Consider the following 11,428-nt stretch of genomic DNA (forward strand, 5'->3'; position numbering starts at 1 on the left):
TGTGAGGTAAATCAGCGAAGACAGTAGTTTGACATCAAAAAAAGAAGTTAGCCATTCGAAGAGAGTTAAAGATCACTCTAAATACGGTGAGAAGCGATAGAATTTATATAGTGTTCATATAAAGATATAGGATTTGATATATAGGATTTGATAGATAGGATTGTCAACATACACAATAAAAAGCATTTTGTATTTATGTTGAAATTTTCTTGTGTGGAAATTTTTGTGTTAAATTTTTAACATACTCTTATGTTAATATAACATACTGTCGTTATATTATTTTAACTTTTCTGCATTGAGTTAATATTCACCGTTTGTAGGAGTTAAAACAACACTATTAACAAGTAAATCTTGCACTAATTCACATTTTTGTGTTAATTTATTACATATTATTTGTTTACATATTTGCCTTCTGTTAAATTAACATTAAATTTAGAGTAGATAAATAATTGGGACACAAGAAATGTGTTAAATTTAACACAAAATTTTTTATCGTGTATATTTAAATTCGCATCTGTGCAAATCTTGATAAATTTCTGTTTAAAAGAAATGACACGGCAAGTGTGCAATTGCACTTTTCAAAGTAAGAATAGTATATTTTTCGGTAATATGAAAAAGAATTGCAAAAAATCCGCATCCCTGCCAATCTGGTTGAAATAAATATTTTTGAGGTATTTTTTCCACTTTTTTTCATTATTACGGAAATCCAGGATGAATTAGGGCAAAATGGCTTTCAAATTCGGATTTAGCGACTCAAAATTCTTATCATGTCCGGTCAATGTAAATTTCCGACCCATTTTTTTTGTGGTCTTGTGTAATTATATTCTTATTTAAGATGTATAAATTACAAGTTAATAAGATATAGATAATAAGCTTGTAATGTCATGAAAGCAAAAATAAAAATAAAGACGTTCCCATTAGATTATAAGGTCCGATATATATAATTATAATATAATATAATTGATGCATCATATTTATTGCCTATATTGAGTTACTGAAAATTGCCTAAAGTGAGACAGAAACGTTAAATAAATTTATCAATTAATTTTGTTATAAACAAAAATTATTTTGAAAATTTTTATTTAATTTTTATCAAAGTTTTCATCTTATTATATTGTTTTTATATATTATATACAAACTGTATAATTATCAGATTGTAATTAGATTGCTTAAAAACATTTTTCTCTTTGTTTTTATTGCTTATTTAAATGTTAAATATTTTCGTAAAAATAATATATTATACATTTAATAATATTATAACAATCAAACTAATAACGGCATTTGAGAAACCTTGTAAAAATAACGCTTACACTAATCGTAATATTATTAACCATTTTTCAAAATTTGCAATAAAATATGTTATAAAATTTTAATTTATAAAAATGCTATCCATTACCTCGTAGATTCTGCGATGCGACGGTTAATTAAAACATCATTAAAATGTTTAAAATGTAATTGCAAATTTCTTCAAGCAGATGCATGTGCTAGAACTATTCGCGAACTGATAATGAAAATCTGAAGCTTATATTTACAGTTATTTTCCAGCACATAAGCTATTAAGAGTCATATCTTCAGAGGCGCAGACGATGATTGATTAATCACATTTTGATTAAAGGCCAAATGACATGTTTTTATCTGTATTTATCTGAGAAAGTAAAAATCATTGTAAAACTCTTTGAAAATGTGATTCAAAAGTTAAAGTAGTAATTTGAGATAGACATTTTTTGTTTAAGCTTTTTTTTTCAAAATCGAAATATCAACATATTAACAATGTATAAGGAGAAAATTAAAAAAAAAATTTAATTTTCATGAAAGAAATGTACAGGATCGAACATTCTAATCAATTTAAAGGTTCAATAAAAAAAGCAATCTAGAGACGTACTAGGCAGTTTAGTAATTTATCGTCGTAAATTATCTTTATAATTAGAAAAGTTCGCAAAAACGGTGTTTGTTGCTATTACATTATTTATAAGTCAAGTAGTTTATTTAAAAAAAATTATATTCACAAGAAACATGACATACATCTGTGTAATTACTTTGGTTTTTATAAGCTTTGATGTTATAAAGTTTAATTCTTTTTAAGGTGATATTTCAATAATAGAATAAATAATAATATATTTAGCTCTCATTTTGATTCAGATAACATGTACAAAATCGGAGGGAGATACTTTCTTTCAGAAGTCTTCTCTCTCTCTCTCTCTCTTTATTTAATTATTTGTAGATTTGGTAAAGCACACATAAGAGTTTGATGCAATATCAGGAACAATAAAATTTCGATCTGTAGCTTTTAATTAATAGACTTAATCTATTGTAATTATTTCAGCTAGAATAAAGTTCAATTAGTATCGACAATCATTAACATATAATTGCAACGCAATGATAGCAAAATATCAGGCGAGAATACAAGAATGTTAGTTAATGTATGTTAAAGATAAGTTTTGCATTTGCATTTATATATCATTAATCTAATAAGTTAACTAGTATGTGTCGTTAAAAAAAGACTGACGTTGAAAACAACTTGATAATAAAATAAAATGTCAAGTCAACATTAAAAAAAGAATTATGTGCTAAAATGCATATAATATTGTTTAAGTTTCCTTTTTCTCTGCAAAAATAATGTTATAACTTTTGAAAATTACGTTTATTAGAAATAAAAAGCATTACATAATTTTAACATGTTTTCAAAATATTCAAAATTTTATATAATAAAGATATAAAGACTCAAAAATATGAAGATATAAAAGAGATATGAAAAAGAAATATACCAAAGAAGTAGTAAAAAAATTAAAAGTAAAATATATTTATTATACAATTTTAATAAAAATATTTGAAAAAGTTATGTTCACAATACACCTAACAGAATGTATCTAAGTTTCAACGTGATATTCATCATTATTGTAGACATTATTACAGGTTTTAATACAAATTGCTTTCATTTAAAAAAATGTATGTACAATACTATAGTACAATAGATATTCAGAAAATGATTATTATCGACTTGAACGATTCTCTTGCTGTAAATCGTGACATATCCCTCGATCCCGATTGCATAAACTGCAATCAAAGTTTGCTCAGATAGGCCTTGTGATTCTATTACGGTCTGTAGATTGTGTTCCTCTCAAGTCGATTATCAATATTGCGAAATCTTTTTTGATCATGCGTTTCATAAACTCATGAATGATTTCCTCGATCAACAGTCATGCTGTACAAGTAAGTAGTAACAAGAAATATTTAAATTATTTTTTTTTTCATCTCGACAGTTACTTTTTTTATCAAAAGATGTTCATACATGAATTTCGATATTTTTATAATCGATTTGCTCTCATATATTATGTATATATATATACTATTCACAAAAATTAAGAAAAAAAACAATTTTTAAAACATTGCAAAAAATGATCTCATTCTATTGTAATTGGTCTATAAAAGCTTATGCTCTATAAAACAGCAATAACATAGTGTAGGGATATTTGGTAGTAAAATATTAATAATGATATATATTTGAAAGATACTGATGGGATTACAGAGTACAATACAATGCTTTTCTTTTTCCTGCACGCGTATCACAATTAATTCTTCTTGTCGTTTATTTCTTTGCCTTACAATTAGTCTGTCTGTCAGTCTGTCGACTCTCTTGAATCTCTCGAATCTCTCGAATCTCCTTGACCCTCGGATCGAGAATCGACTCCTTGTCTAGCACCACCCACCATCTCTTCACAGTAGCATAACCCAATTTAAACCTAACAAAGTAGCAAAATAGAAGAAATTATGGTGAAAAATTAAAAATACTAAGTAGGAATATACAAATTGCTGCAACTGATAATAAATATCAAGTTAACACGTGCTTCATCTACGCTATTTTAAGAAATGCAATGTCAGTTTATATACAGTTCCATGTTTTAAAACATATATATTACATAAATTTTTATTGAAACTAAATTAAATATTTAATAAAATTTTTATTAAAATTAAATTAAATATTTCTAGATGTTTACCATAAATTTTTGAGTTTTATTACAAAAATTATTTCAAAATTTTTCTCTTTTATTTTTTTCTAATAAATAGAAATCATTCTAAGAATGCAAGAGTAATTAGAGGACGATGAATAGAAAGTCCTTAAACTTTCCAAATAAAAAACTTTTTTTAAACTTTTAAAAGCATCTAATAGTAAATTTTGAAGAATAAATTATTTTTTTTAAATTACGAGAGGACTCCGATTGCTCACGCGTAAAAAAATGAAAATACAATTTTATATATTTTTCACATATCAACGAAACATCTTTCTATTAGTTTTATTTTAAATATATTTTTAATGTCTGATTTTACTCTTTTACGATAAGAAATAAGTTAAAAATATGTTGAAAACTTATGTTCTATATGAATGTTTCTTTTTATAATATATAATAATAGTTTAAAATTACATTTTACAAATTAAAATATCATATTACTCGAAATATAAATAGGCCAAAAAGATTATTTGGTTCAATTATAATACATATATTTAGATTAAAATTTTATTCCATAATTGTCATTGTATATTACTTTTTTTGAAAATATCTGTCAATTATTAATAATATGTTATTAAATATATTTAACTACATGTAAGGTAAGGTTGCCTATATTGGACCAGTTTTCAAATTTTTTTTTATAAATTGTAAAAACTTAATAAAAATGGGTCAACAATTAATCGGGATTTATCTTTGATCTGTTTCTGATATTCTATATTTTTTTGAAATTTTTTGTTTAACTATATCTACTGCGAATACTTCTTTTTTAAAACCTCTGCAAATGGTACAATTTTAACAACTAGTTGCTCAAATTGTACCACGGTATCTCTTAAATTATACTAGGTTTCTTTTATCGTACCAATATGATTTATTTAAAAATTGTGAGGGAATAAAAATAAAATACAAATATTTTGAATAAATACATGTTATATTCAGTTATAATTTGTATTACAAACTAGAAAAAAGTATTTTTTAATTAAAAATTAATTTAACATTAAAATTAAAACAATTAAATTTTACTTTTAAAAACAACTAATTGTAAGAAATTAATTTTGAATTAGTTTGTACACTTTGTACTAAAAACTAAAAACATATTTTTTTCTTTAAAAATTAAACATTGAAATTACAAAACTAAAAAATTTTGTTTTTAAAAACTTAACTAAACTTAAAAAATTAATTTGAATCACAGTTCGTATATTTTGTACTAAAAAACTAAAAAAAATATTTTTTACATTGAAAAATAAACATTAAGAAATAAATAAATATTAGAAATTATAAAAATAAAATATTTTTAAAATATCTTTTAATAAAATTTTTAATAAAAAATCTATTTTTTAACTAAAACAAGAAATAATGTAAGCTTCTTTCTAGAACAAGCTTTAAGAACAAAAATCACAGATGTAATATTCTTTGGAAATATTAGCACAAGATTCGTGTACCCATTTTTGACATCGATTATTTTTTCTTAATACTCATTCTGTAAAAAAGAAGAGAAATTCCTAAATTGTACCGGTACAATATAAGCAACCAAGTACGATTTAGGAGACTAACCATTTTTTTCACATTATGGCAGTAAAATAGGTACAGAGTGAAGTTATGTTCAAACTAAGCCATGTAAATATGACAATTTTAATGTACTATAAAAATGACAAACAGCTTAATTAATAGACTTATTGAAACTTTTTAAATACCTTATGTAAAGGTGGATAAAACCTACTTCTAAAACCAGAAAAACCTTTACTTGCTTTTTATATTTAGACGGTTTCATGCAGCAATATGTACTTTCGTCTCCTAACTTAGTAGTGTTAGAAATACCTTGCATGATACACATATGACGCTAAGCCATCGGATTGTATAAAATATAAAAATGGTACAAGTTAAGAGCCGGTACAATATCGACGACTTTCCCCTATTATTGCTTAATGAATAATATTAAGTACTGCTCAAATTACTTCATCATTCTATTATTAAGTTATTTATATAATCAAAATATTTTTCTGTACCGCACTTCTTATATCAGAGAAAACTTTCTCCAGACATAAAAATGTAAGGTTAATAGGGTTCAATAGGTAGATATGTGATTGTCAACTAGGTACTTACTGGGATACGCAATTTCTTTGACTTAAAGGAACGTGGACACAAAAATCACAGGCTACCAAGAACAACGAACACAAATAATAGATTTTAATTTGTAATATATACGTGTATGGAACGATTTTTAAGATTACAAATTTTAAAGAAGCAAAAGATAGTAATTCCATAATTCATAAATTATACTAGTTCTATTTTAATTCTATATGTTAATTCGATTAATTAGAATCGTGTAAAAGTATTGATTCGATTAACTAATTTGAATCATTTAAAAAATCAGAAACAGCAGATTTATCGATGATTGGATGCGCATTTACATAGGTAGAAGTGGTAAATTATTACGGTTGGATTATATAATAAGATTACATACTTGAAACCATTAATGCTAGCGAAGACAGTTATTGCGTTCCTGTTGCAAAAGATTTGGGGAATCGTGTTGCACTAATTAGCCTTTTAAAAGATAAAATAGTATTTCGTTTTTAAGTATTCGGATTCATAGTGATAAATCGAACGCGTGAGCAGGGGAAGAGTATATAGATTCCTTCTCTTTACACCTCCACTTTGAAAGAAATAACCTAACCTAACCTAACTTTTCTGATTTTAATATTAAAAACTGAACATATATATATATATATATATATATATATATATATATATATATATATATATATATATATATATATCTTGGTATTAAAAATTTATTAAAAAAATTCATTAGTCAATCTTACTCGTACAACGTATTGATAATAATTCATTTTGATGATCTTAATGTCTAGTATCTAAATAAAAATATAGATTCAATATGTCATTTTTCCTTCTTCAATTTTTTATAAATAACAAATAAGAAACCATAAAGTTTTCTACAATTTTTTGAATTTTTTCTATCGTGTATATTTTTTATATAATTTAGCAATCTGAATGTTTTCTATCAATTAATGAACCAGTAATAAGTGTCGCATAAACGGATTTCTAAAATTTTCCATTTTAGCTGTTGTAGAGTGTTTGTATATGTATATGTATACATACAGAGTGTACAAAAAGTATCGGGACGGTACAATATCTCGAAGAAATGGGGTATCAGAAAAAAATGTTTCAGACAAAAGTTATATGATTTCAAGGGGAACATAAAATGGTACCATTGGTTTGACCTTGAATAGTTATTTGAAGGTCACGTGAAGATCACCTTTAATTTCTTAAATACAACTTACAATTTTTTATTACATATTCTTGTAGCTTTGAGAGCTTTTTAAAACACTATGACAAAATATTTTTTCATTAAGTATTTTTCGAGTTATGAGGCTTGAAAGTTCCAATATTTTGACATCAAATACGAAATATCTCGTAAAATATCAATTTTTCGATTTTTTTAAAGAAACAACCATGTATTTTCTTTATGATTATTATTATGTGCTAAAAAATATTAAAATAAGATAATCAAAAAATTCAAAATATCTGCTAATTCTTTCAAAGATGTTGGAGAAGGAAATCTGTTTCTCATTCTCTTCTCTAAAACTGTCTATAATGGTTCGATGATATTTAAGTCGGGTGACTGTGCTGGCCAGGGAAGATGCTGAAGTTCATTTTGATATGTATATACATATATATATATATATATATATATATATATATATATATATATCAAATAAAATGTAGGTAAGCTCTAAATAAAATTAATATTTTAACTCAAGGCATTGTAGAGTTGTGAATGTTAGATTGGCACTAAAAAAGAAGGATAAATCGATGAGAGAAAACAAAATATGAAATTATACATGTTGTATATTGTGTATTTAATATTAGAAAGTTAAATTAAGTTGAACAATAGTGCAAAATCGCGTACGTTTCGGCTCGTCTTCAAGCCATCTTCAGCGCTAAACAATCATAAACTACATTGATACAGAAGATAACTCAATGGGACAATAGTTAGTGTTTCAGAGCGGTACATGATTGTAAGTATTATAACATAAACAATTTGTCACGGAACCTATAACGCAATTTGTTTATAATCGTTCGGTGTGATACGCTCACCAATAATGTCGGAATCACATGGTCCATTGTTTGTTGTTGATGTTTTGAAGTTCCAGGCAACAATCATTGGATTAATTGGATTTCTTATATAAAAATCGCATGTGTATTTATATAATCGGTAAACCAAACGATCGATAAGAATATTGTTTGTACATCGAAATGGGTCAAAGTTACAATAATGTCCAAGATATATCAAAAACGCTTGTCTTTTTTAAAAAATGTAACGATCCTTCTCAAGCAATAAATATTTGTATGGAATGGAAATTGTTAGTCATTGAATACTGGACAGCGATGTCAGCAAGTAGAAAATTATGTTGAAATGAGGTAGAAGTCAAATTGAATAAAGTTAGGTATTATGTGGTAAAAGTTGTATAGTTACATTTAAAATTTGTGGATAATGAAACGTCATGGGTTAAGAAGTAATACGTAGTATGTTATATTCGTCTTCAAATGTCATTCTTGGGAATTGCAATATGTTGAAACAACTTACAATATTTAAGAAATTTTTTCAGACTTGATGTTTCTATAATAAGCTCGCTTTTTTAGCATAATGTCTTGTCGGATTAACGGCCGACAAATAAATGTTAGAAATAAATAACAGTAAGCGTTATTTATTTACTTCTGAGTATGACTTTCAAAGTTTAGGTAAATTTTTAATAATATCGTTATATATATCCGGTAAGCAATCTGTATCTGTTTGCAGGTTAATGCTATTACGTTGTCTTTTTATATGAAGCATTTCAGATATTAATCTTTTATTGTAATTCGTTTCTTTGTTGAGAATCTTAACGTTGTCCCAATTAAATTTATGTTTGTGATTAAGTCTGTGTTCAGTAATGACAGACTGATTATTGGTATTGCAATTAATATTTCTTTTATGCTCTTTAATTCTAGTTGATAACTTCCTACTCGTTTGTTCGACATAAGAAGCATCACAGTTCTCACAATCAATTTTATAAATGACGTGTGTTGGAATATTCAGGGATACTACCTTTATGTGCTTTGATAATGGAATTAAGTTTATTGATGCTGAAATATGATAATCTAGTGTTAGTATCTTTCAGGATGTTAAACTTATCAGTCATACCGGGTAAAAATGGCAATGTAAAAAATGAAGTCTGTTCTTTATCGTTAATTGAGACTCCGGTATTATTGTTGAAATTATTTGTTAAATGAAAAAAGTCTATGGTTAATGTTATCAAATATAAATTTCAGAGGGTAACCATTCTTTACTAGGATGTTAATGATTAAAATGATATTCTTCTGATGGTGCTTAGGATGTGAAAGCGTGATGGCCTTATCAACTAAGCCAAAAATAGTACCTTTCTTTTGGCATTCCGGGTGAAGAGATAAGAAATGCAAGTATCTACCTGAAAAAGTGGGTTTATGATACCAATCAAATTCTAATTTGTTGTTGAATGTGCTAATCGCGATCTCGAGAAAATTGATGATGTTATCATTTTCAACTTCTAACGTGAATTTTAATCTCGGATGTAAGGAATTGAAAACATTTAGAATATAATCAATTTGGTCAAACGGTATTGCTGTAATGATATCATCTACATATCTATAATAAAACGGTGTACTAAAATTTAAGATGCTAAGAGCTTTATTTTCTATATCTTGTATAACGATATCTGCTATGATGGGAGATAGTGGAGAGCCCATGGGAGTCCCATATATTTGTCGGTAAAAATTGTTGTTAAACATGAAAAAGGTGGAATTTAAAACAATATTGCTTCCCATTAGAAATTTTGACATCGGCAGTTCAATTTCTTCACTGATAAAGTTCCATCTGTTGGAAATACTCTCTATGGCTAGTTCGATAGGAATGTTCGCGAAAAGGGACACTACGTCAAGAGAGATAAGTTTATATCCATTATCTAGGTTAACATTTTTTATTTTATCAACTAATTCGAAACTGTTTTTTATGAAACTATGCGAAACTGGAAAGCATTTAATCATAATTTTATGTAAATATGAGGCTATGTTGTAAAGTGGGATGTTTATCGATGAAACAATAATTCTAAGTGGGCAATTGGGTTTATGGATCTTTGGTAGCCCATAAGCTCTAGGCAGTGACCCTTCACTAAAAGGTAATGACCTATAAGTAGCTTGTGTTATGTATCCATTCTTTTTCCATCTTGTGAGTAAGTCATGTAAGTTTGAGATTAATTTATTAATCGGATCTTTATTTATCCTCTCATAAATATCATCATCATTTAAAAGGTTCTTTAATTTGTGAATATAATCATCTTTATCTAGGGCAACTGTAATGTTGCCTTTGTCTGCGCGGGTAATGATTAAATTTCGGTTAGTATTTAAAAAATTTCTAGTGACATTACTAAGATGTAGCAAATTCTTATAGGTTTTTGATTCATCATTTGACTTTTACCTCATTTCAACATAATTCTCTACTTGCTGACATCGTTGTCCAGTATTCAATGACTAACAATTTCCATTCCATACAAATATTTATTGCTTGAGAAGGATCGTTACATTTTTTAAAAAAGACAAGAGTTTTTGATATATCTTGGACATTATTGTAACTTTGACCCATTTCGATGTACAAACAATATTCTTATCGATCGTTTGGTTTACCGATTATATAGATACACATGCGATTTTTATATAAGAAATCCAATTAATCCAATGATTGTTGCCTGGAACTTCGAAACATCAACAACGAACAATGGACCATGTGATTCCGACATTATTGGTGAGCGTATCACACCGAACGATTATAAACAAATTGCGTTATAGGTTCCGTGACAAATTGTTTATGTTATAATACTTACAACCATGTACCGCTCTGAAACACTAACTATTGTCCCATTGAGTTATCTTCCGTATCGATGTAGTTTATGATTGTTTAGCGCTGAAGATGGCTTGAAGACGAGCCGAAACGTACGCGGTTTTGCACTATTGTTCAACTTAATTTAACTTTCTAATATTAAATACACAATATACAACATGTATAATTTCATATTTTGTTTTCTCTCATCCACGATTTATCCTTCGTTTTAGTGCCAATTTAACATTCACAGCTCTACAATGCCTTGAGTTAAAATATTGATTTTATTTAGAGCTTACCTACAGTTTATTTTATATATATATATATATATATATATATATATATATATATATATATATATATATATATATATATATACATATCAAAATGAACTTCAGCATCTTCCCTGACCAGCACAGTCACTCGACTTAAATATCATCGAACCATTATAGACAGTTTTATATTTACAACTATACAACAGTATAATATATATATATATATTAATTACATA

The 11,428-nt window shown here is 26.5% G+C and overlaps 1 protein-coding gene across 1 annotated transcript; it reads right to left on the reverse strand.

The window, feature by feature from the left end:
• Nucleotides 1-9,284: 9,284 nt before the first annotated feature.
• Nucleotides 9,285-10,523, reverse strand: LOC140672014 (uncharacterized). Its single transcript, XM_072903814.1, has 2 exons — nt 10,519-10,523; nt 9,285-10,266 (listed from the first exon to the last, which is right to left on the reverse strand). Exons 1-2 carry the CDS (start codon nt 10,521-10,523, stop codon nt 9,285-9,287), a joined length of 987 nt encoding a protein of 328 aa, XP_072759915.1.
• Between the last annotated feature and the right edge of the window lie 905 nt (nt 10,524-11,428).

Source organism: Anoplolepis gracilipes, chromosome 12, assembly GCF_047496725.1.
Source record: "Anoplolepis gracilipes chromosome 12, ASM4749672v1, whole genome shotgun sequence".
NCBI classification, from domain to species: domain Eukaryota; kingdom Metazoa; phylum Arthropoda; class Insecta; order Hymenoptera; family Formicidae; genus Anoplolepis; species Anoplolepis gracilipes.